The sequence below is a fragment of the Nematolebias whitei genome, unplaced genomic scaffold, assembly GCF_014905685.2.
Source record: "Nematolebias whitei isolate Nwh7 unplaced genomic scaffold, NemWhi1 Nwh_scaf_269, whole genome shotgun sequence".
NCBI lineage: Eukaryota > Metazoa > Chordata > Actinopteri > Cyprinodontiformes > Rivulidae > Nematolebias > Nematolebias whitei.
The window spans coordinates 1,374-25,229 of NW_023618814.1; the positions used below are offsets into that span (position 1 = coordinate 1,374).

The 23,856-nt window shown below is 38.9% G+C and overlaps 1 protein-coding gene across 1 annotated transcript; it reads right to left on the reverse strand.

Moving 5' to 3' along the window:
- Nucleotides 1–743: 743 nt before the first annotated feature.
- LOC119429270 (unconventional myosin-VI) lies at nt 744–23,522 on the reverse strand (the record flags this gene model as incomplete). Its single annotated transcript, XM_037696934.1, has 20 exons — nt 744–967; nt 1,180–1,398; nt 1,673–1,807; nt 3,392–3,495; nt 8,269–8,429; nt 10,538–10,616; nt 10,731–10,939; nt 12,845–12,995; nt 14,541–14,631; nt 15,310–15,439; nt 15,518–15,595; nt 15,785–15,915; nt 16,720–16,813; nt 16,996–17,034; nt 18,970–19,140; nt 19,379–19,474; nt 20,208–20,335; nt 22,438–22,510; nt 22,942–23,033; nt 23,365–23,522. Coding segments are annotated over 20 exons (2,539 nt in total), but the record flags the coding sequence as incomplete, so codon positions are not given.
- Nucleotides 23,523–23,856: the final 334 nt, after the last annotated feature.

A 23,856-nucleotide genomic window follows, 5' to 3' on the forward strand; every position in this document is an offset into this window, starting at 1 on the left:
TTATGTTGACATCAAGACGTTACAGAGTCCAAATCGGAGATTGATTAGTAAATAAAATGAATTCCCAGCTTAATCATTAAACAAGTGTTCAACTGAATTAAATAAACGCACAAAACAAACACACAAATTACATTATTGTCTGTAAAACAACCTCATACCCACAAAACTGCAAACATGAAACATTTCCCTCTTGCATATCAAATGAGCGTTGATCCATTGCTTTTTAAGAGCTTCAAGTGTTAAGAAAAATTATTTCTGATTTTAAGGACTTAGAGTTTCCATTTCAGATATTTTTGCTACAATTGTTGCTTAATTCTGCACCATTTATATGTCCAGTATTCCAAATGTATCCAAATGGTGATTCTTTATATCAGAACACCCACAAAGCATGATTTGATGGCTACACATAAAAATAAAAAACATGTTGTTGTGACTGTTTGTTGTTCTTCCTGCAAAGCTGGACATATAAACTAATTAAGACTTCTGTGGTGCAACAATAATGCAGTTTAAGGCCTCTCCGTGGGGTTTTCAATTCATGCATAGATTGAGAAAGACTGAGCACGGATGCTAACACTACACATGTAAGTGTTGCACTGCAAATTTTAAAACTCCAGACATAAACAAGCAGCAGGTAAAGATGTTGCAGTGAACTACACAAACAGGACGATGCGTGAGTATTGTCGCTAGTGGTCGCCTCAGTAACCCACCCATCACAGCGACATCCTGAATGTCAGCGTGGTGTTTCACAGGGAGCGGTGCGTTCAGGTTCACTTCAGGAGACTCTGCAGCATGGCGGTGGCGTACGTCGGGCGGGCCTGCTTGTTCTCTATGGCTTTCTTCAGATACTGGATCCCGTCGCAGCGCTCCCAGATTTCCTCGAACTGCCTGGGCAGGATCTCCGCCCCCCTCTTCCTGGTCAGGCCCGTCTCCTCCAGACTCAGCTCGCACATTTCCATGTCGTCTTTGCCTGAGAGAAGGCGACAGAGCAAAGACACAAACAAAATGTTTACTCCCTGGGGCGGGGATTGATGAGGAAAACAAAGGCCTAGCGTCAGGTGCGAGATTAAAATTGCTAAAAAAAAATTCATATTTGTTATGATCGAAAAATCCCATTTGAATATAATTGTCACATCATCATGTCTTTGTTGTAACAAGACAAAGGAAAAGCTGATGATTCACCTGCGACCAAAACAATGGGCTGTTTGTCCGGATGAAGCTCCATCTGTCTGGCTATCCACGGCCCGTCGAAGTGGGCGTACCACCAACCCTTCTTTTTATTCTGGGGGTCCTTGTACTGGTCTGCGGGCCGGATGAAAGGAATGCGAAAGTAGCGCTGCTGGCGGTTCATTGCCACTTCGTGATGCTGGGCTGTCGTTGGCGGCGCTGGGTTCTGCTCGGCTGCGACGTGACCGTTACAAAAACAGATTTGTGATCAAAGTGAAGCAGGAGTGTGTCGGGCGGACGAGTTTCAGCAGTTTTAGTTTTTCTAAGAACATAAAACGCTGTTCATACTAATCACAGCAAACAGTTTTAAAAAAAGAAAGCGATGTGCTGGGAGACAGCTGAAGTGTGTTCTGTTTAAATGTATGGTGATTATTTTTCTATTTCTGTTGGTGTGCTGTAACTTTGAGCACATTTAGAACGACAGTGTGGAATAACGTCCTTTACTGACCATAGTCAGTGATGGATTTCGGAGCTCTCTGGTAAACCCCATCATCGTCCCGTTTCTTGTTCTTGGACTTCCACGCGTGATAAACCTTCAGACGACGGTGGAACTCCTCTCTGCAGGCTGCCAGCAGATCGATGTCTGCGAATTACAAAAACTAATTGTTATTTCACCTTAACGTAAAGAGGATTTCTGATCTACAGTAGTCCCTCGCTACTTGGCGGTTCGACTTTTGCGGACTCGCTCTTTCACGGTTTTTCAAAGTAAGATTGTACACGAGAAGAAAAACATTGTACACAACATGATTGTCAACTTTAATATTACTCATATGATTGGCCCAGTACTGGATACTGTACAGTAAAAAGTTAACCAAAAACAAAAACTTCCGACAGGCGCTGCCATTTTGTAGCTTTCTCTCAATAAGCCTACACTATCGCCACCCAAAAGGACTACATTTCCCAGAAGCAAACAGTGCTTCCGGCCATTGCTTCTGCTGAAATGGAGGGAAAGTTTTGATCAGATATGAAAAAGTTTGGTCCTTATTCATAGTGACTTTGGCGCCTAAAAGATGCAGAAAGCTACAAGAGTGGGGGAAGGGTTTATAAAGCCTTAAAATATAGAAATACTAAAATAAATAACGCCCCTACTTCACAGATTTTCACTTATTGTGGTCCGGAACATAACCCCTGCGATAAAGGAAGGACCACTGTACATCGCTTTCCCAATTTGCACAGAACTTTAATGGAATGCATCTTTTTACACCGCCAGTGCTGAAACATCCAGGAGGACAGCAGCACAAAGCCTCCAGCATTTGAGGAGAAGGGACCATTGTGGTTTCGTGCTGAGCGTTACATTAGACGTTCACAGATACTCTCACATCCTCCCATTCAGTATCAAGCTGTCTTTTCTGCTGCTTGTCTCGCAGCTACACGATCCATTAACCCTTACACAAATAGGTGCACACAGAAGTCCTGGTTTAATGTTTTTGCTGACGTTATCATGTAGTTTACGAGCCAAAAGGGGAGTTTTACAGTTCTACTATCGCTGTTGGGGTGACCTCAACAGACATACTAATAATAGCTGCAAACTATATATAGAAACTTGGACTTGGCCTCAAAAATGTCCTAAATGAGGACGGATGAATCAATCATGTTGGAAGCGATTCAGCTGAAATGCTGTAAAAGCTTACGGAATACCACATATTTGTAGAAATGCAAAACAAAATACACAGAAAATACTCCTGCACCATCAAAGCTAATGGTTTCCACAAATGATCCAGATGTCCTTGGACATGTCTCAGAGTGCAGTGTACAGCAACGACGTGAAAAGAGGCTTGAAAACGGGAGCCAAGTGAGAGTTTCAGCCTTTCATGCTGACTGAGAAGAAGCAAATGTTAGCCATCTTTCATGACGGGAATAATTTCCTCTCTCCACCACTTAGACACAAGTGGAAACATCCTCATGTTGTGCCTTTGATAAAAAATTTTTTTTTTGGAGCGAGTCATGTTCACACTCTGGACAGCTGAAGCCTTTCAACAGCAACTCAAAGAACTGACGTCCCGATGAAAGGCTTGCTCGTGACGCCACATGAGTTTGGGTTAGAAGTGCCAAAACAGGAGTTTGGTGCTGAATTGTTTAACGTTTGGTTTGAACACAAATAAATTTGGGCAGAAGGAGTAACTAACAACTCTGTGTCAGACTGAAACTGGATTCGGGACTTTCTCACCACAGGAAGTGTTGATGACATCTCGCAGCTCGGCGTACTTCCACTTGCTCAGATCATACTTTTTCACACCGGCAGCAGCTTTGGTCGCCTGCACCTGAGGACCCCTGGAGTTAGAAACAGACGAGTGCGGGTGAGAAAAGAAACAACCTGTGCATTTGAGAACATCAAAGATAAACTCATCAAGGATTTGTAATTTTCACACTGAATCTGATTCGAGTTGCACATTTCAGGGGAGTGTTAATTTTCACAAGTAAATAATAAATTCTGATTAGTTCACTTCTAGTCTGAGATGAAAAAGCCCATACATGATACAGCAAATAAAGCAGACTTTGATGCCAGTATTTGCTGCATTAACTTGATCATTTTAAGCCTACAATGAGATGTTTTTCTTTATTATTATTGGGATTACTTTTTAAAGTGTGAAGACCACTGAAAAAACTAATTAGCAATGCTTTTCTATAAAAACCCAATTAATCAGATTGTTGCTGAGCTCTTATCTGATGTTTTCAGCTTCCCTGCTGAGCTGAAGCCATAACAGGAGCAAGGATTTGCCTTCTCTAATTACAGTCAGTCTCTGGATTAAGGACTGCTGATCTATGAATCATTACATTATTATTTAGACGTCTGACTGACTGGAAGGATCAGACTCATTCAGGATCAGTGCAACATGTGAGTTAATGGCTGCTCTTTGCTTCTGGCAGCTGGGGAAAGGGAAAAGGTTGGCTGGAGAAAAGGAAGCATGGAACTTTTTGGATGTCTTTTAGCCACAATGCTAGTGAGGTTGGCCAGTGTGTGACTGGAGCTGAGCACAGTGTTGTTTAGTTAGAAAACAGAGGCATGTAGAAATATTCTATCAGTTTGTACAAGTTCACAACTGATGCCAATGAAATGTATTCAAGTGGATTTTGTTAGTCTGATTAGCTAACTGTGCATGCAAGTCATTTTTTTCAGTAATTTTTTTAAATATGACCTAAAAAAAACAACTATTTTTTCTTATGAAAGGTTAAATAAACCAAAATATTGCTGTTAATTTTTGACTGTGTAACTTTACAAACGGCACCCCATACATTATGTATATGGTGAGACAACAACATAGAAATTGTACTATTTCAGGTAGATTTTCTATTTTCACAACCATAATAAGACTGTGATGAGATTATTAAACACAGATCTTGATCTAAAGTGAGTGTTGATATTTACATATGAAACTAAAACCCTTAACCTCCACTTTCATAAGAGAAAAAAAAAACATTTTTGTCAACGTGTTATATCCTGAAAAACATCCAAACAAAAAGTTAGTGATTAAAAGCCTTCATACACGATTTAGGTAGAGGATTAGTTCAGAAAATATTCTTGCTGTTGTAAAATTAACCAATCAGATGAACACAGATTAATGAATAAAGACGGAGATTAACATAGCATAATTATAATTTCTATAGTAGGTAGGGAAAACACAACAAATGTTACAGGAACACTTTCCTCACTGGAATCATGCAGAGCCAGTTCAGATGAGTGATTTTCATCCAGCTCTAATTTATGTCTTGTTGTAACATCTTTATCTTAAGGTGACAGATAATATGTTTGAAATGATGGTGGAGCAGATGCTCCATCGTTTTCCAAAGCACGGGTGTAAGTTTATGTTTTGGCTCCTCTTTTATTGAACTAATATGTTATTACTCATAGCAATAAGACGGAGAATAATTTGAGTGATATTGTATTAATTAACAGAGCAACATATCTATAAATTTAACAAAGTGTGGAAACAAAAGGCAGGTTTTTATTGATTCTAATTTCACCTTACATACTGGTATAAACTAAAAAATATGATAAATAAGGGATACACTCTACACCCTGTCCTGTCCCTGAGCTTTGAGTAGGTTCAGTTCAAATCAGCAGAACAACAAGCTGCTAGCTTGCTAGTCAGTCAGCAATTGACATGACGCTACCTGTCAATCAATTCCGTAGGCTCGTCAGCAACTGGCCAATCAACGATGGCAACGCCCCTTACCTGCAGGACCTGCACCTCCTTTTCCTCCGACAACATTGTTGGATTTTTGCATTGCGAATGCTTTGCAGGCAGAGGGATTTTATGAGAAATCATCAGAGAAAATAGTTAAATGTTGTCAGTGGGGAACATGCAATTCAGACAGCGTTACCCTGAGAATTTAGAGGATGCAATACAGTTTATTCCATTTACAAAACCTAAACTGAGTGGGAAAATGTTAAAGATGGATAAAGGCTGGAGGCCGATCCAATGATCAGCTGAATACAACAGTGATAAACAGGAAGTACCACATGTTCATCTGCACAACGGTAACTGCAGGTTAAATCCTTCATTCTCTGTCATAATTACATGATTAATAGTGAAATTAAAGGTTAATGCTTAAAGCTAGTCGTGCTTTGTTTTGTGTGTTTTGTATGAAGATATGTGTTGCAACTCTAGGTCAGAGCTAAATATTTAGTTAGCAAATTAAATATTTAGTTTGGCTGTATAAGTTTAGCCTTTTGTTTACTCTGATCAGTTAAAGCTAAACTGATTTTGCACAAAGAGCTTATTAGGTTGTGCAATGTCAAACCTGCACTCAGTATATACTGCATTTTACTGAATTGTTGCCATGTGTCGCTCTGTGGCATGAAAACATCTAATGCAGTAACTATTTGATGTTATTAGTAGCTTTGAAAATACAGTGTTGCCTTAATGTTGGCTGATAAAGCAGAAATGCCTCAGGTAATGCCGTGAGCTTCACTACCTCCACCACAACTATCTTGTTTGTGTGTTTGACGGAGGTTGGCTCACCTTGGGTTACTTTTGCGTGGGTGGAGCGATCTTACCGTTCGCGTCATGTCAACTAACCGCAGAGATGTTAAAAAGAGAACTAAAGTTGGGCTTTAGCAGTCGAACACGCACAGCATCTTTTTTTTTTTTTACTACAAATCAAACAGAATAGAGTAAATAATTTGATTGATATTGTGCTAACAGTGCTTTCATTAACTATCCGTATTATTATTATTAACAGTAATATCCATAAATTTAAAAAAGCGTGGAAACAAAAAGCAAACTCTTTTTTGGGGCTTCAAACTCAAGTTACACCGACCTGCCAACCAGTGTCTTTTCTCCCTCATATTTTAACATAATCAAGGCGCTCAGGGGTGCTAGATATTTTGTGAGGAATGATGGAATTGCATTAACAATATAATCCTGTATCTACTTCAAGCAGCTGGAGGTTTTGGAAGTACAACAGGGATTCACAATCCCGTCCACACAAGAATATGATCTTTTTCAAAACAACAGTTCTCCTCTTAAACATGGCAAAACTAGAAAGCTTCATCCGACTGCTGAGCTGTCCATGCTAGGTCTGTATGTGGCTGTGATGCAGCCACTAAAGGACACCAAGTAGAGTACAGATGACGTGGAGCATGCGTATGGTGAAGAACAGAGCAGAACCCAAAACCATTTTGTGGACTGACAACTAAGAGGAATTTCTAATTTGTGTTTAGCTGAACTATGAGACCTGAAAAGTGCAGAACAGTGTTGACTGGGAGTCGTGTCAGTCCAATTACGAGGACATAATGAACGATTTTTATGTAGAGTATTCACAGGGGTGGCTGGGTAAATTATTTATACACAAGCGTCACCTTTAAAACTACTGTGTTCCAATTTTCAATGTTTTTGTAACCATAAATTTGATGTACATTGTAGTTTTTTTTCCTGCAACATTTGTTTATTTTTGTATTTTGGACAGTTCAATATAGTGATAACAATTTTTGATCTTAAATTAGTGTAATAATATGAAGTTTTTGCTTTACTATATTTAAGGTAATGTTCATCAGCCTTGTCTGGTTATTTAAAAAATACTGTACATTAATCCCTCGTTTATTGCGGGGGATCTGTACGCTGAAGCCCAGCGATAAGTGAAAAAACACAAAATAGTAGTACAAATAGTAAGTAGAAGTTTATTTTAATATATATATATATAAAGGCGTTTTTAACCCTTCCCATACACTTGCAATATTCTAAACAATGTTTGTATATCAAACGCTCTAAAAAAGCACTGCATGTCATGATCTCAGCCCTCTGCCTCCACTGCACTTTGCCATCTGCAAGCGCTCTTGGCCACGCCCACTTTTCCTGCAGTGTGTGCTGCACACATGTGCAGCAGGTGCTAAATAATTTAAAATAATTTATTTTAAATAACATTTCCATGCCGATCATTCTGCTCATCCATCAATCAGCCAATTGTGTGTCATGTCCAATCTCATTCTGAAAAAACGTAATAGGGCGAATCCACAAAAAATGAACCGCGAAGTAGTGAGGGACTACTGTATACAGATGTTTACTACAACATAAATGCAATCTGTCATTATTGTTAAGTCAGTCATGCTTAGGGTTGGAGGTTAGTTACTATGTGAACTTAGGACATTGTTTTCAAAATGTTGCATCTAGGCTGCCCCCTCAAGAATGCAATGTGGTGGCATTTAAATTTTTTTTTCCACTCTGAAACCCAGTTTAAAAAACAAAAGAAAACAATTAGGATCTCCTAAAAAGTGGTTTCTGTGTGGACACCTCACAGCTGAAATGAAATAAAAAAAAAAAGTTGGATAGTCACAAAACTCTGTTCTCGTGTGGACGGGGCTTAAGAGTGTGAGGAACTAAACAAATGTCTACAGATGGTGTTAGTTACACTCAGTTCTGATTTCTTACATGGCTCTGGCTGAGGAGGAAGAGATAGGAAGATCTGAAAAAAAGTCATCACTGTAGAAAACAGTGCAACAAGAGAAAGTCGGTTACATTTGCATGCTGAGGTCAGGCTGGGTCGCATTACTAATTCAAAGCGCACAACACTCTCGTATTGAGGATTATCCTGCAGAGACGGTACCTGCGCAGAGCTGCATCCCCCTGGCCTTCGTCACTGATGAGCTCTGCCTCGCTCTGAGCGATCCTCATGGCGAGCTCCTGGTCCCTTCTCTCCTGTTCCAATACTGCAGCATGCTGGGCCTGCTCCTCACGCTCCAGAGCCATCTGTTTCTCCAGCTCAGCCTGTGAACACAAACCACAATCCACATTTGATACGATTGTATATGATCTACATAAAATATGTTCATGCCACAGTGGTAATACTAACCAGTGAGCCAGATGTTTCCTATCGATGAGAGCTCAGCAAAGTCTAATAAGACTAAAATATACAAGTATTTTGGGCAGCTAATAAAGCTTTTGTGATTGTCTGAACATGGGCAAAGAACAAACATTTAATATTATTCAGATGGAAGGTTGTTTTTATAAAAAGACCTTATAAAAATGGTTCAAGACAAAAAAAAGTACTCAAAATGACTGACTGTTCACTATCAAACTATCATTAATGCTAAGTTTTTTAATTTATTAACACCCACCATTATTTCATATTACAAAACCAGCAAAATATGACACAGACATAAATAAATACATATGTTCTGTGGGAAATGTTGACAAGTAATGCAAATCATAAAAAAAAAAAAAAAAAAAAAAGAAGTTGTTTTTGTGGGATTTCAAGCTGTTTGAGTTGCGGCTTTTGAAACAGGTCCTTCACTTCCATATATGGGGTGTGATGTCACAGCAGAGATCCGATCATGCAAAACGGACAGATTTCTATTGCACAAAGCTGGAGGCAGTTGCAAAGATGGAGAAAACACCCCCATCCGTTTTGATAAACAAACAACAGGAAAAAGAATAAAAACATGCAGAAGACGAAGGAAGTTCGACAGCGTTAAGAGACACAGTGGAAGTGAGTAAAGAGATTTGTGATATTTAGTATGTTTGTATTTTATTGTCAGTGTATAGTTTTATGTGTTTAGTCAGTTGTAGTGTGTTTGAGTAAAAACAGTGACACATTTTTTTTAAAGTGAAGCTGCAGCTTCCATTTAATGTAGGGGTATGGAGCTAGGCCGGTCGCGATAAACAATAAATCAGTTAATCACATGATAAATGAAAATTATCGACCTCGTTTTCATTTATCGGCTTTATTGTTTCTTCGTCTCTCTTTCTACCGAAGACACTGGATGACAAAAGGCTCAACTCCGGTGCTCTTCACTGACCCCTCTCGTTCGCTTTAAAATCTGTTTTAACCGTACAAAAACACGTTTTTGGATCGTTAAAAGCAGCTAAGCTGAGAAGCTCAGCTAACAGGCCGACCTTGGGGAAAAAACTGTCTTGTCGAAGTTCCAAAATTCACGGCTGAAACCTGTGCCTTCGTGTAAAAAGTTGTTTTTCTCTGCAAAAAGAAGCTGAGAACTTGTTCACTGATTTTTTTAATTAAAAGCTTGGTGTGACAAATGCTATGCTAAAGAGCTCAAACCACACCTAGCGTCCGCCGTTTTCATAAACGAATAAGGAAGGAGAGACAGCCCATGTCACGTCAAGGAGCCTCCCTCCCATTTTTCTTAAAGAGACACACTGCTCGCTCCCTCACTATCCATCATTCAGTTCAAACAGTCTTATACTGCCATGCGGTGGTCGAAAAGAGGTACTACATGCAAAACAAATTAACCAACATTTCTTCTTAAATTTGACAGTAGTTACTAATTATTGTCAAATTTCAAACAATATTATCGTTTATCGCAATAATTTTTGAGACAATTAATCGCCCAGCAAAATTGTTATGGTGACTGGCCTATATGGAGCTGCAGATCCAGAAATGGACTGAGTGTCAAAACCTTCTCAGAAAGGCAGAAGGAAAAATCAAAACATAGTCTGAGACAGAGTGAATACTTTGACGAGGAAGTGGGAGATCCATTATTTGTTGTAGAAGCGGAAACAGAGGAAGAGTGCACCAAGCACACACTCCTGCCTGTGCACAATCGCTGGTATGACATCATCAGCTGACCAATTTATTTGTTTAAGATTTTTTTAAAACATTTGCATGGCCCGAGTACCAAAAAAAAAAAAAATCAATGGTTGTAATAAATAAAATAGACCTATTTGTTGTGTATCATAAGCTAGAAGTACATAAAACAAATTATTCGGTTATTGGTTAATGTCTAAATTTACAGATTATTGATACGTAATGTTAAATTAAAAAATAAAATCATGTCTCATGTCTATCACATTTGTCTACAGAAACACATAAATCACATACACACAGAACATCTGTGTTGGAAGTAGGAAGTTCACACCTGAATAACCTTCTCTTCCTCCTTTCTTTTTTTCCTCTCCTCTTCTTCCTGCTTCCTTTTAAGTTCCATCTCTGCTTTGCTAAAATTAGAAAACAGAAAAGGATTTGTATTTTTGTGGAGAAACTTTATGGACTCAACACGTGTCACTGTTGCACATTTACCAACTTATCTGCTTCCATCATCGTTAACTTACAGCTTTCTGTCGTCTTCCTCCTGTTTGCGCCGTTGATCTTCCTGCTCCCTCCTCTGACGCTCTTTCTCCATCTCGTCCTCGATGCGTTTCAGTCTCTCAGTCTCTTCTTCCTCTTGCTTCTTCTTTTTTATGGAGGAGAGCAGCTGCTCAGAGCGCTTCACAAGCCCCTGGTACTCTGTGTCAATCTCCTTCCAGGTCATCACCGTGGCCTGGTGGCAATGAAACACAGGAACATGATCAAGATTGTAAAGGAGGAAATACTTATCTTTTATTAAACTAACATATGTTGCCCTTCACAACAAACTGAGGATTAAGGTGCAAACTGGTATGTTTGCATCAAACTGGCATATTTGCATTGTGCACTACAGTAATTCAAAATTTTGCAAATATTTATTTAGTCAAAAAATGATGAATAAATACCTCATCTGTGGCTCTCTTGAATAAAATGTCTGAAATATGATTCTATAGAGGCAGTTTTCTGAGTAGTGTCAACAAATAAAGTGATTTTGAGCAGAAAACCTTAAATTGTCACTACTCTCCCTGCGTGGTAGCAGAGCTTTTTAAAAAAAATTTGCAATGGGGAGATCCCAAAATCCAAATATAGTTGAAGCTTTCCTTTTTCAACTGGTGTTAATTAATCCTCATTAGAATGCCCTAAAGATAGGATTCATGATTTTCCAGGGGTTATCCCAATTAGCAAGACAAATCAAATCATATCTCTGGAACTGCTCATATCAGATGATCTTTGTATCAAAATGTAGCTTAAATCTGAAAATGTACTTTGTTAGATTTTTATTAAATTAAACTTAATCGTTGGCTTGCTGTGATGGGTCACATATTTAAATTCACGTCTCTGGGGTGTCCAAAGGTACAGGTTGGTGTTTATCTACACTAAACTGGTCAAAGGATTCTACCATATGGCAGAAGAAAATGTAGGAAAGTGAAAACGATGAGAAAAGGCTGAAAACTGAATTCACACATTTTTCCCACAACCTTGTGACAACGATGACCGACTGTGTCTATCACTTGCATCTGCAGCCAGAAGGGTGAATTCTACCGTTGTCAGACACAAGCAAGGGGAGAAAAGGTCATAATATTGTGAGGGTTTATTAGGGTGAGCCTCAGTGACACAGGGAGGTCTTGTCCCTCGACGTATAGAGGTCTGAATGACATCTCATGCATTATTTACACCGTGCCAGGAGCATTTCTGAACATTCAGAATGTCATACGTGTGGACAGCAGGGATGCTAACGGGCTAACAGTCCAACACTGGAAATGTACGCTGGCTGTATGGGATGGTGGAAACAAAAAGGAGCCAGGAGTCACTGGTTCCTCAGTGTCAATCAGAATACAGATGAAGTCTCAAATTAAATTTGTAGATTGCATGAAGAAAACAGCAGAGTACAAAAACAGCATCAATCCAACCGGGGAATCCGGCGCACCAAAGCTGGATGGCGAGTAATGACGAGCTGCTGAACCTAGCGGGTCCAATAAGACGGATGTATATTGCACTGGGAGAACTGGGATTTCCCTAACCGTGTTCGACTAATAATTTAGCAAAACGGCTACAGTAAATTAAATTATTGGCGTGGAGAGGAGTCGTCTTCATCGAGCTCTTGTCTTACGGTCACTGAAAATATTGATTCTGTAATAGAGAAAATAAGAAGGACAGAACACTGTGAAGTGTTTTGTTCTTGTGTTATTAAGGATTGTGTAACACAAGGAGCACATAGTGAGAAGACTGGTTGTTCAGAGCGAGCGCACTGGTAAAATAAATATGGAGCGAAGAAGCTTTGAATGAAAAACTTCACTGAACAAATCCACATGAAACACAAAATGTTCAACAAACACGCCGATGCTTAGTTTTATTTGTTTGAAAACAAAAAAAAACTAACACGGAAATCAACAGAATTTAAAAGCCCATATCTGTTGTTTTTCTTCCAGTTGCTCCCTTCGTCAGGGTCTCCACAGCGAGCGAGCCATTATCTTACATCAGATGTCTTTTCCGACTCAACCCAGGCTCAAACCTGCAGCCTCAGGATTACAGGACCCACTGACCACTGAGCTACTGCAGCCCCAAAAGATCATTAAAAATATAAAAACCGGCGCCTCACCCTTATTTTTGCTAACAGGGCATCTATGGCGGTGGCCAGTTCCTGGACTTGTTTGACCATTTCCTGTTTCCCTTCCTTCAGCACGTTCACCACCTCGTTGAAACGCTCCATGTGCTTCTTCAGTTTCTGAACTTTCACCATCCCATCAATTCTGTCAGAGCAGAGAAACGCTGAGTTACAATGTCAAATAATAGATGAAACTTTTTTTTAATATCATTTAGTGAAATCATAGTAAATTAAAAAGTCTTAAAATGTTTAGAAATATTCCAGTTTACAGAAACTACATTTAATAAGAATAACACTTAATAGACAAGCAGAAGACAAAAGTGAAAGATTAATTATTTTAGTTAGGTGACTGTGTTTTTAGTGTAAAAAACACGACTACATAATATAGATCAAAATCTATAAATAAATACAAAGTACAATTTACAAACTGTAATATTTTTGCATAAAGTGGAGTGAAATAGAGAAAACTATGAAGTTAAATTTACTGATACATCTCTGTATGTTAGTTAGGTGTTTAAGCACCAGGACAGCTACATTAAAATGGACCAAAATTTTAAAATAAAATAAATAAATACAAATGTCAAATGGATTTTAGATTATTTAATAAATCTTTGAATTCATCTACACTTGTTTCATGTGAAATATTGAATTAGCTGATGTGTACTTTGTGCAAAACGGCACAACAAAATAACATTTTTCTTTTTTTATTTGTATTTTACATTATAATTTATATACAATATTTTATTTTACTTGATCATAATCTGTAGTATTGATTGGATCCCTGGAGGTAAAAATGTATTTTTGCCTTTCCAAGTGAATATGATTGTTTTATTCATAATATATAAGTATGTATTTTTTCAACCTCCTCCTACTTTTAATAAAGATTTAAAGTTAGTTTATATATTTTCACAGTTTTCATCTATCAACATAAATTGTCAGTTTGAAGTAAGATTCTTGAAACAGCCCTGTTGTAAACGGCATTTACAATTTAAAACTCAGCTTTTTAAATTCTTTACAAGAACTTTGTTTTAATACTTTGCCAAAGAATTATATATTTAGTATCTTATGATCCACAAATGAATTTATAATTGAACCTGAACTTATAATTTGAATTGAACTTGAAAACAACTACAGTAGTCCCTCATTTATCGCTGGGGATCCGTAACCTGAAGCTCAGCGATAAGTGAAAAACTGCAAAGTAGGAAGAGTGGTACAAGTAGTAGTTTATTTATATATATATATATATATGTGTGTGTGTATATAAAGGTGTTTTAAACCCTTCTCACACTCTTGTAATATTCTAAACAATGTTTCTAAACTCTAAATGCTCTAAAAGAGCACAGAATGTCATGATTTAGGCTCTCTGCCTCCTGCCAGCGCTCTCGGCCACGCCCACTTCTCTGCTGCAGAGCGAAGATCATGACAAGCTGCATGAAGAAGCTTCTCCTGCAGCTTGGACTCCACACAGGTGCTAAATAATTTTAAACAATTTATTTTAAATAAAAAAATCCATGCCGGTCGTGTGGCTCATCCATCAATCGGCCAATTGTGTGTCATGTCCAATCTTATTTTGAAAAACCGCGATAGAGCGAAAAACAAACCGCGAAGCAGCGAGGGACTACTTTATTTGTGATTTCATTTGAACAAAAAGCAGCGAGAATATAATAAAATAACATAAACAGAAACTCACCGTGGCTTATGCTTCTTCTTACACAGCCACATGCGGACAGTCTTTTGAATCTTAATGCAGGCCACAGCTCTGTAACTCATTTTATTCCTGACTGGAAAAAAAAAAACGGCAAACAAAAATACTTATTGAGAATTGCTATGGAATTTATTTTCATTATACGAAGAATATAAATTCTGCTCTCTGAGGTATTTCATGGACATGGTTTCATTTTAAGATTGAAAGTGAACACAGCATTCCCTCACTCACACAAATGGAGCAGTCCTAATAAGGTGGAGTGTTGAAATAATAGGACAGAAAGAATAAATGACCAGCACCAGAGGCAGTGCTCAGTTACAGCTGAAATGTAATTTCATTCCATGCCTATATACAAATATACCACAGCTCGCCTGCACTTTGTGAATTGGCAGAAATTGATAACTTGGCACTGAGTGCAACAAGGATGTGCTTCTGGAGAGCTATTCCTTACAGCCAGAGGCTGCTTCTTTCAATAATCGAAAGGAAATGAAAAGTAGTAAAAGTGTCAGGGTGAAAAAACTGCCCCAGGCCGGGTGGCAAGCTGTGGAACAATAACAGACGGGAAATGCTATAACATAAAAAGGAAGTTTAACTTGGGCTCTATTTCCAGAAAGCCAATTTTTACAAAGCCCATATAAAGTGGGAAATTCTTTCAAGTAAACGAGCACTAAATAGTTCTGGTGCACCAAAGCTATCCTTAAGGCTGCTTCAGCTACGTTCTGCACGTTGTTGCACGGCGCTGGATTTCACCTACGTTTAATGACCGACAGGCAACACCACTGGACCTTCTTCCAGCAGCTGCACAGCAACCACTTGTTGACCTTCTTCAGCAACTCTGCCAGGTGCTCCGGGTCCGACTTCATGATCTGGTCAAACTCAGCAAACTGATGCACGCAGACACAAACCAGTTCAGTTAGGGGAGATTTGTTGATGCGTAATGACAGACAACACTAATATCTTACCTTCCCTGGGCGGAAGAACACTCTAGTCAATCCAAACTTAAAATCATTATCATTTAAGCCCAGTGCTTTGAATAAAGCCTGTGGAGGGAAGGAAAGCACAGAACTGTTGTGTAACTGGTAAGAATTTAAGCCATTTAAATATGTTAATTTAGCAAAAATTAGCCAACTAATTAGGTTTTATATAAGCAGATTTATTATTATTAAAATCCTGTAGCACACAGGATCTCTCCAGTGAAGGAGAAAAGTCGTCGGCTTATGGAAGCTCACCTTGCAGAAGAGCCGAGGGTTCAGTCGGGTAAGCTTGTCAGGCATGTACGCTTTATACATGTTGTAGAGCTCATGGAAGGGAGCCCTGGAGGGGAACCCCCCCTGCATCAGGTCCAACACAGACACCATTCCTAAACAAGACAAACAAGGAAACAATCCTGATTACTGCTGTCCTGTGCAGGGGTCTGCAACCTGCGGCTCTGGAGCCACGTTCCTGGTCCCTCTGCAGCGGCTCTTTCAAACTTTGACCAAACCTAACAGAAAACTGAATTTTATAGGCTGTTGCACCCACAACAAAAAATTACTAGTTTTAGCAGTTTTCCTGTCATTTCCTTTGCAAATATGTGGATACTAGTAATAATACACAGAGTAAATTAAACTCACTTTAACTTTATGTTTATTTCTTCAAAGTAGGACACTTAATTTCTCCACGATTAAAAAAAACAAACACATAAGCCTGCACAGTTCATTGGTTTTTTAAATTGGTACAATAATATCTTTATTTTTCTTTACAATAATCCAGTCTTCTGTGATAGACTTGCGACCTGGATATGGACCCCCTGCAACCCGAAAAGGAAAAAGCGAGAAAAGATAACGGATGAATGGAATCCAGTCTTTTCTTTTGTCGTAAAATGTAAAAATGTCAATAAATGTTAATCATTAGTTGTTTTTAGTTTTATAATTTCATACCTACAGGCCAGAAAAGCCCCCTCTAACAAACTTAAAGTGGCCCATGGGCCACCAGTTGATAATGACAGTTGTAGCAGGTTTTGCGGCTCTGGACACGTTTCATTTAGTGAACGAAGGAGCAGAAATGGCTCTTTTGATCCTAAAGGTTGCAGACCCTGGTTTGGCAGATATCCCAAATATTTATCCAAAAATAATTCACTTCATAAAAATGTTTCCACTGAGTGTTGTTTATGTTTTGCTCGTACCTGAGCACTGCAGCTGTGAGAGAATCAGAGCTCCTTCAAACTGGTGGCTCACCATCTTTAGATTGGGTTTTACACAGCGGATGAAACTCGAGCCCTGCACTCACAAACATCAGTCAGGAAACAAAAACAAGATCTGATTCATTATGCTGCATTATGTTGTCAGCACAAACCATCCATTTGGCTTTAATTCAAAAACATGTATGTGGTGTAATAATGTCAGAGCGTGTTTTATACTGCTGGGAAAACTGGTTTGTATTTAAGGACAGCTTTACTCACGGTGCTGCGAAGTTTCTCAAGCAGCAGGATCAGCTGGGTCTGATGAAATAAACAAACAGTTTTAATTATTTGTTTGGAAAGAGGCAGACAAGTTCAGCAAATTCAAATGTGCTACAGACCCAGGTCAGCAGAGGAGGTCAAAGAGCAAACATAGTTAAATACTCACAAACTATGAACAACTAATAACTTGGGCGTTTTTCCTGAACTTCACTGAAACTCTGTGAAAAAGCCCGTTTTGGTTCCCTTAGGATTTTCCTCCAGCTATGAAACTTTCTGTTTTAACACCTCAAGCAGACTTTATCCAGATTTATCCACCAAGGAAGAATTTCTCAGAGGAAAGAGGTGAAAGACCAGAGGAAGTCTTAGAGAGGAGCGCAGAATAAGGAGGGAGACTGGAAAATGGGAACGAGTGAAGTTACACGTCAGATTTAAAGGTTAGCTCACTTTTCTCCAGACTGAAAAGAAGCTTAAACAGATTGAAACGAGCAAATTAAAATAAACGGGCAAAGATTCCGAACAAAGATTATAATTCACGCATTATTTTATTTTTAATTTACACCAAAAACTTTGACAATAGCCATACGTTCTGCTTAATATTTCTCAAAATTCAAAAAACAAAATCCAAAGTGACACAAATTACTGTGACACCGAAGATTATAGCAGGGGTGGGTGAGATATTTAAAGCATTTGAAGGGCTGCACAGAGAATTAGAAAATCAATATTCTTCAAAACAAAAATATGTCTCCCCGAATACCCTTCAGGGATATAAAACATACTCCCAGTAACATGACTCTCGTGACATTATATTTGTTAGCTTAAATGTGAAAATAAAAAATAAAAACACGTTTACTTTTCAAACTTCAAGTTTCTTTATTGTCATTCGCATCACATGTGGTACATGAGGTGGAACAAAATTGTGTCCTCAAGGTCCCAGTTACACCCAAAATATAAAGTATAAACAGAAACAGTATAAGGATCTAAGCTATACGCTAAACACTAATAATGTAAAATAATACAGTATATTAAAGAGCAGCACAAACATGAGTCTGTAGTGAGAAGATGGGTATGAATGAATCAGTATGAGATCAGCAGCATGGATAATCAGCAGCACAGATTAAAGTGGCATGGATGAGGGCATTTTGATGGGTCTTTCTTAGTGTTTAAGATCAGGTTTCAGTTCTTGTTTTGGTCATTGTTTTTCTGTATCTTATTTTACTGATGTTTATTTATTTGCTGTTTTCCTGATCGGTCTGTAGCTTTGGATCCTAGATCCTGATCAGGTTGTGTTCCCTGGGCTTTCTGTTACTGCCATCCTGTATGTTCAGTCTTCCTCTGTGTAGATCCTCCTACTCAGTTTTGCCCCGCCCACTGTCACCTGTTCTCAGCTGTCCCTCCCCAGGTGTTTGTGATTTAGGTTCATTAGTGTTTCTTTATATTCTGTGCTCCTCGTTTGTTCCTTAGTTCTGCATTATGCTGTTGACAGCTATAATTTCTCCTTCCTGTGTCTCCTCGTGTTTCCAGTGTTGTTTATTTTGTAGCTAGTTTAGCTGCCTCAGCAGCCACTTGTATAGTTATTAAATCAGTTCTGTTGGATTTTAGAGTCCCTCTGTTCTGTCTGCACTCATAGTTTTCAAATCTCATAGAAATCACGACAATTTGGAGTCTTTAAGGTTCAGCCTAGTGAAATACAAAAACTTGAAAAAAGTTTCAGCCTACCGTTTTATCGATAAAATGCAGGATTTCATCAACTTATTTAAAAGTTTTCTTTTCAATGAACAACAATGGGGTCCATGAGGAGATTGTCCAAGGGCCACTTTTTGTCCTTGGGTCATATGTTGCCCATGTCTGGGTTACAATCGGTGGATTTAAAGTGATAAAAACATATATCTAAACAGCTATGATTTATTTAAATTTGGGGACTATTATATTGTCTAACAAAGGTATAAAATGACAAGCTTGTACGTCCTCACTGACCTTGAATTTGTTCCCCACGCTGATGAAGCTGAGCTTTCCCGCCTTCTGTTTGGAGTCCTTGGAGGTGTTGGAGTTCTCAAACAGCTCCCGCACAAATATGTCTTTTGATTCGCACACTAAACTCTCCAATGACATGTGGAGGGCATCATTATTCTTCTCCACGAACCTCGTCTGTCAACACACACATCCATTCCCATACATTTATGCATTGGCAGCCTGTCAGCATCTATCAAACCTTTGCAGCTGGTGTCATATTTATACAAGGATAAATAATCTTAGGAAGGATGATGTGATGGAAAGTATTCAAAAATGACTCAACGTAAGTAAAAATACTTTGTAGGAAATATTCTAATAATGGATTATGTGAAGCCCTTTGGCAAACCATTATAAGATTTAAGTTAAGAATTACCGTTTCATAACAGACCGCTCCTGCAAAGTGCCTGATTATAAAACCTTCGTCGTCCCGAAGATTCCTGTGAATGGTCAACTTTGACTTTCTGGGAACCTGGTTGTGTAAAGAAATATATATAACTGAATAAGACAGTGTCTACAGAACTAAACGTTTTACATGATGTAGTAAATACACATTAAAACTTTGTTCAAGGTCATTTGTGCTCGTATAAAGTGTATTAGAACATTTTTTTTATATATGTTTTAACATGCCACATTCATCCTTTCAAGAACTATCATGAAAGGCTCCAAACGTCGATCATTTTTCAGAATAGACTATAACAAAAGTTTAAGCTCAATTAGCTTCATCATCAGCAAGAAGAACCATGACAAGTGACCCTGTGAAAAGTGTGAAGCAGAAATGTTAGCTCTCGCAGCACATTCAAACGTTTATTCATTTTTTCACAGTATTGAACGCACCGAGTAGCATTCAATGGGGATGACAATAGCGTGGCTGCAGCCGGCCACTTGAATGAGCGTCAAGGCTAAAGTCTTAAAAGGATTTCATGTTTGCAGATAAGCAGCCAGAGTGTCCAACAATAAAGACAAAGAGAGCAGCAGGGGAAGGGAGTGGGGCTGCGTGTCGATCACAAAACGGGGTAAAAAAAAAAAAACCCAGCAAAAGTAACAACGTTCACGACAAAACGGAGGTGCTGTTACAGTTTTCCATATTAACAAAGGAGCTAAGAGCACAAAGCAGGATAACAATAGCAGAACTGGCGACAGAGCATGAAAAAGAGGGAGCAAAACTAAAAGAGTGTAAGAGCGAGCAGAGCTCAGAGTCTGACCGTCAATCTGAAGTGGTCTTTGTGTTTGCCGTGAACAGCCACTGCAAAGTGTTGGTCGCTGGCCTGAGGAAGACGGTTCTCTTCATCCAGAATGTCCAGGATTCCCACCAGCTTTGCCTCCACGAGATCTGGAAAAGTCAGTCACTTAATTCAGCGTCATCATTCATGTTTAGGTCTAAAATAAGCATCTGCAGTAGTGATTAATATCAAGACATCCAAACGGACATTGTCCTATAATAATCCCCAAGTTTCAAATGCTTGCAGACTTTTTAAAACTTGATTCCCCACAGAGTATTTATTTCTTGTGTGGGAACCATTCTGAAAGCAGATGAACGTTCTGTCTGCAAACGTGAGATTTAGTGGGAGTTTCCACCGCTTATTCTTTCTGAATTTGAACATCTACAAAGTAGAAAACGCGTTCATCAGGATGCTCATTTAGACACACATTTGAATTATTCATACAACATGCTGTTTGGAAAATAGTGCGATGGCCAAGGACCTTAGGGGAAAAAAAAAAAAATCTCCGTGGACAAGCACCTGCGCATAAATCCTGAAGACTGATGAGTGAATTAATGGCCATCCCAAACGGTCATTTGCAAGTCATAACTGTTATTCAGTGCTGTCAGTTAGCCTCACACCTGAATAATCGCAACCTTTTGAAATACAAATAAACTGCTTCACCTTGATACGTGGACTACTTCATCTCATTAATTCCACGATTCATTCGAGGGCAGACTCACCCAAAACAAGGGACATCATTTCTCCAGCCTCTCATTACACAAGAAAGGCCATAAACCCACACATACTCGTTGAACTTGCTGCCCTCAGACACACTCAGATGCCAGCTTAGAGAACCGTAAGAAGAAATGAGTGTTTGTCTTCTCACCAGGTGGATTTTTACTGCTCTGATGTGGAGCTCAGAAAATGAGCCTATAAAGCATCGGTGAGGGAATCTCGCTCTTGAACCAAACTCAGAAATATGTGGGGTTTCAATTTTGTCAACCCCCCCCCCCCCCTTTTTGAAAATTCATGTCACCTTTTTCAGCATGAGCTCTCAAATATTTATGACTTTTTTTTTTTTTTAGTATCTGTGTTTTTGGTCATTTTTTAGTAATCTTTGTGTTTTTTCTTGTTTTAATTTTCATGTTTATATTCTGTGCTTTGTGATCTTTGTGTTCAGTTCTATTTCTCTGTGTTTTCCTGAGCAACCAGTTCAGACCAGAATGTTGGAGAAAAATATTCTCCCTTTATCTGACTTACTCAAAAAGAGCCACACTCGACAGCAGAAGAAGATTTCTAACCAGTATTTACTTGCAAGGTCAGATTTTCAGGACAGAAGTACACATGAAGACCAGTCATGAGAGTCAGCCACGAGCAGTGTGTGAAGCTTGTTTTTATATTCTCATCAGTTCAGCCGAGCTCACACACTCAGAGGCGTCCATCCAGCTCTCTCTGCTAACCCAAACATATGGTTCATGGGCAAAGTTAACATTCTCAGCCGTAGTAGTTAAAAACATCCATCAAAAATTCTGTTTCTGTGTTTCCTGAGCCACCAGTTCATTTCCAAATGTTGGTCCTCAGTTTCTGCTCATCTGTCCTGCTGTTACCTGTTCCCCATCACTATCAGACCACCTGTCTCCAATCTCCTCATCATGCCTGGTCCATTTAATCTCCAAGTCTTTACCTCACCTGTAGTCGGACATTGCACTTCCATGCCCTTTCAGCTCCTCCTCATGTTTCATGTGACATAACTGCTTCTTTGTTCTAGTTTTGTGATTATTCAATCTGTAAGTTTTCCAGCTTGTGCGAATGTCTGCATTTTTGGGATCACAAGATAAGATAAGGACTTTATTGATCTCACAGGAAATTGTTGACAAATTTACTGATGGGTCTGTTCAACTGGCCTGTCCACTGCCCACATATGGGTTCATATTTCAATAAAACTAGATTTTAAACAGTAAAACAAACTTACTTAATGACAATACTTGCTAGATGTCTGGCTCTTGGCTTTCAGTAACTGTGGCCCCCTGAGCAATTTAGTTGAATTGTCCTGCTCTAAGGCATCAATAGCACATTGAGTGTATATAGTTTAGATTTGTAGTCATGAAACTGTCTCAAGTTTCATCTCAAGTAACTCTTTCATATTATCAACTTCAGAAGAACATTACCAGTAAGGTGTCTGTGGGCACATGAGAGCAGCAAAACTCAAAAGTGCAGTGCAGAGACTTACCTATGCAGTCCTGGTTATCAACATAATGCACTTCATTCACTCCCAGACCTTCCTTTTGATAAAGCTCTTGCTCCTAACATGTAAAAAATATATTAATGTAAACAAGAAACTTTTTTTTTTTTTGTGTGATGCTTTAACTTCTTAAAAGAAAAGACCAAAAAAACATTAAACTGACAACATTTGAATAACTAAAAAGAGGTTAAAACAAGAATTGTTGCAGAATAATTACAGACCTTGGAAAAGAATAATGTTAAAAGAGCACAGGAGATAAAAAAAAAAAAAACAAGCCTCATCATGTCCCATGAGAAATTAGCATTCTAATGAGCGAGCACACAGGAGGAAAAACAAGAGAAGACAGAAAAGCTTAATGCCAAACATCTCTGCCTTGCTCATGAAAGAGTCAATAAGTTTGGCTCATCTGTGACTCCAAGTGGCATATTTCCAGGAATGAAAAAAAGAGGTAAACCACATCAAATCCCATTAATCCACAGGCTGCTCACTCACCTCCTTGAGGATGCGCTCGTTGAAGAACTGCTGCAGCTTCTCATTGCAGTAATTGATGCAGAACTGCTCGAAGCTGTTGTGCTCGAAATATTCTTAGAAAAGAAGAAATAGAAGCAGAAAAAAACACGGATTTCAATTAATTCTTCAAATGAAAAAGAAAAAAAAAAACTGCTCAGCTCATTTTTAATTATAGCAACGGGAAAATGACTTCTCAAGCAAGAGGCCCGGTAATGAAGTGTTTCTATGCATCAGGGTGTCTAAATGAATCCACAGACAGGAATCTTAATTCTGAACATAGCGACATAAAATGGTATCCAGATGGGAGCAAGATGCAGTCAATTTAAGTTGCAGGAGGAATAATTTGGCTTTTATGCTACTATCATACACATTAGACGAGATCCAAGATGAGCTGCATTTTATTACCAAATCCAGCAATGTCCAACACGCCGATAAAGTTGGAGGAGGTCTGGAAAGGGAAACACTGGTTCACACGTTTGACCACATGATCAAAGAGGCGGCTGTACACCGCCTTGGCCAGGGCATCCCGGGCATTGTTTGCTTGTTCCACCTTTAGAGGCACCCTGGGGGACACACAAAGTGGGGCAGTGAGAGAAAGTTCATAACTGGGACACGCTGGACTTCTAATTTTTCTATCAGCTCCATTTTTAATGTGGTATCAACTTTTTTATTGTTGTAGTCACGCTCTGTTCTCCCTGTTATGATACTTAAGAGTCCAGCTGAAAAAATGTTTAAAACTGAGGATTTCTCAGTCAAAGAGGACTTTAAAACAAAAAAATAAAACCTCAAAACTCTGCTGGGTTCTCAAATGGTGCTTTACACTAGGGGTTCTCCAATTTTTGGGTTCAGGGACCCCCTTACAAGGGAGAAAAAGTTTCAGGGATCCCCTCATTTATT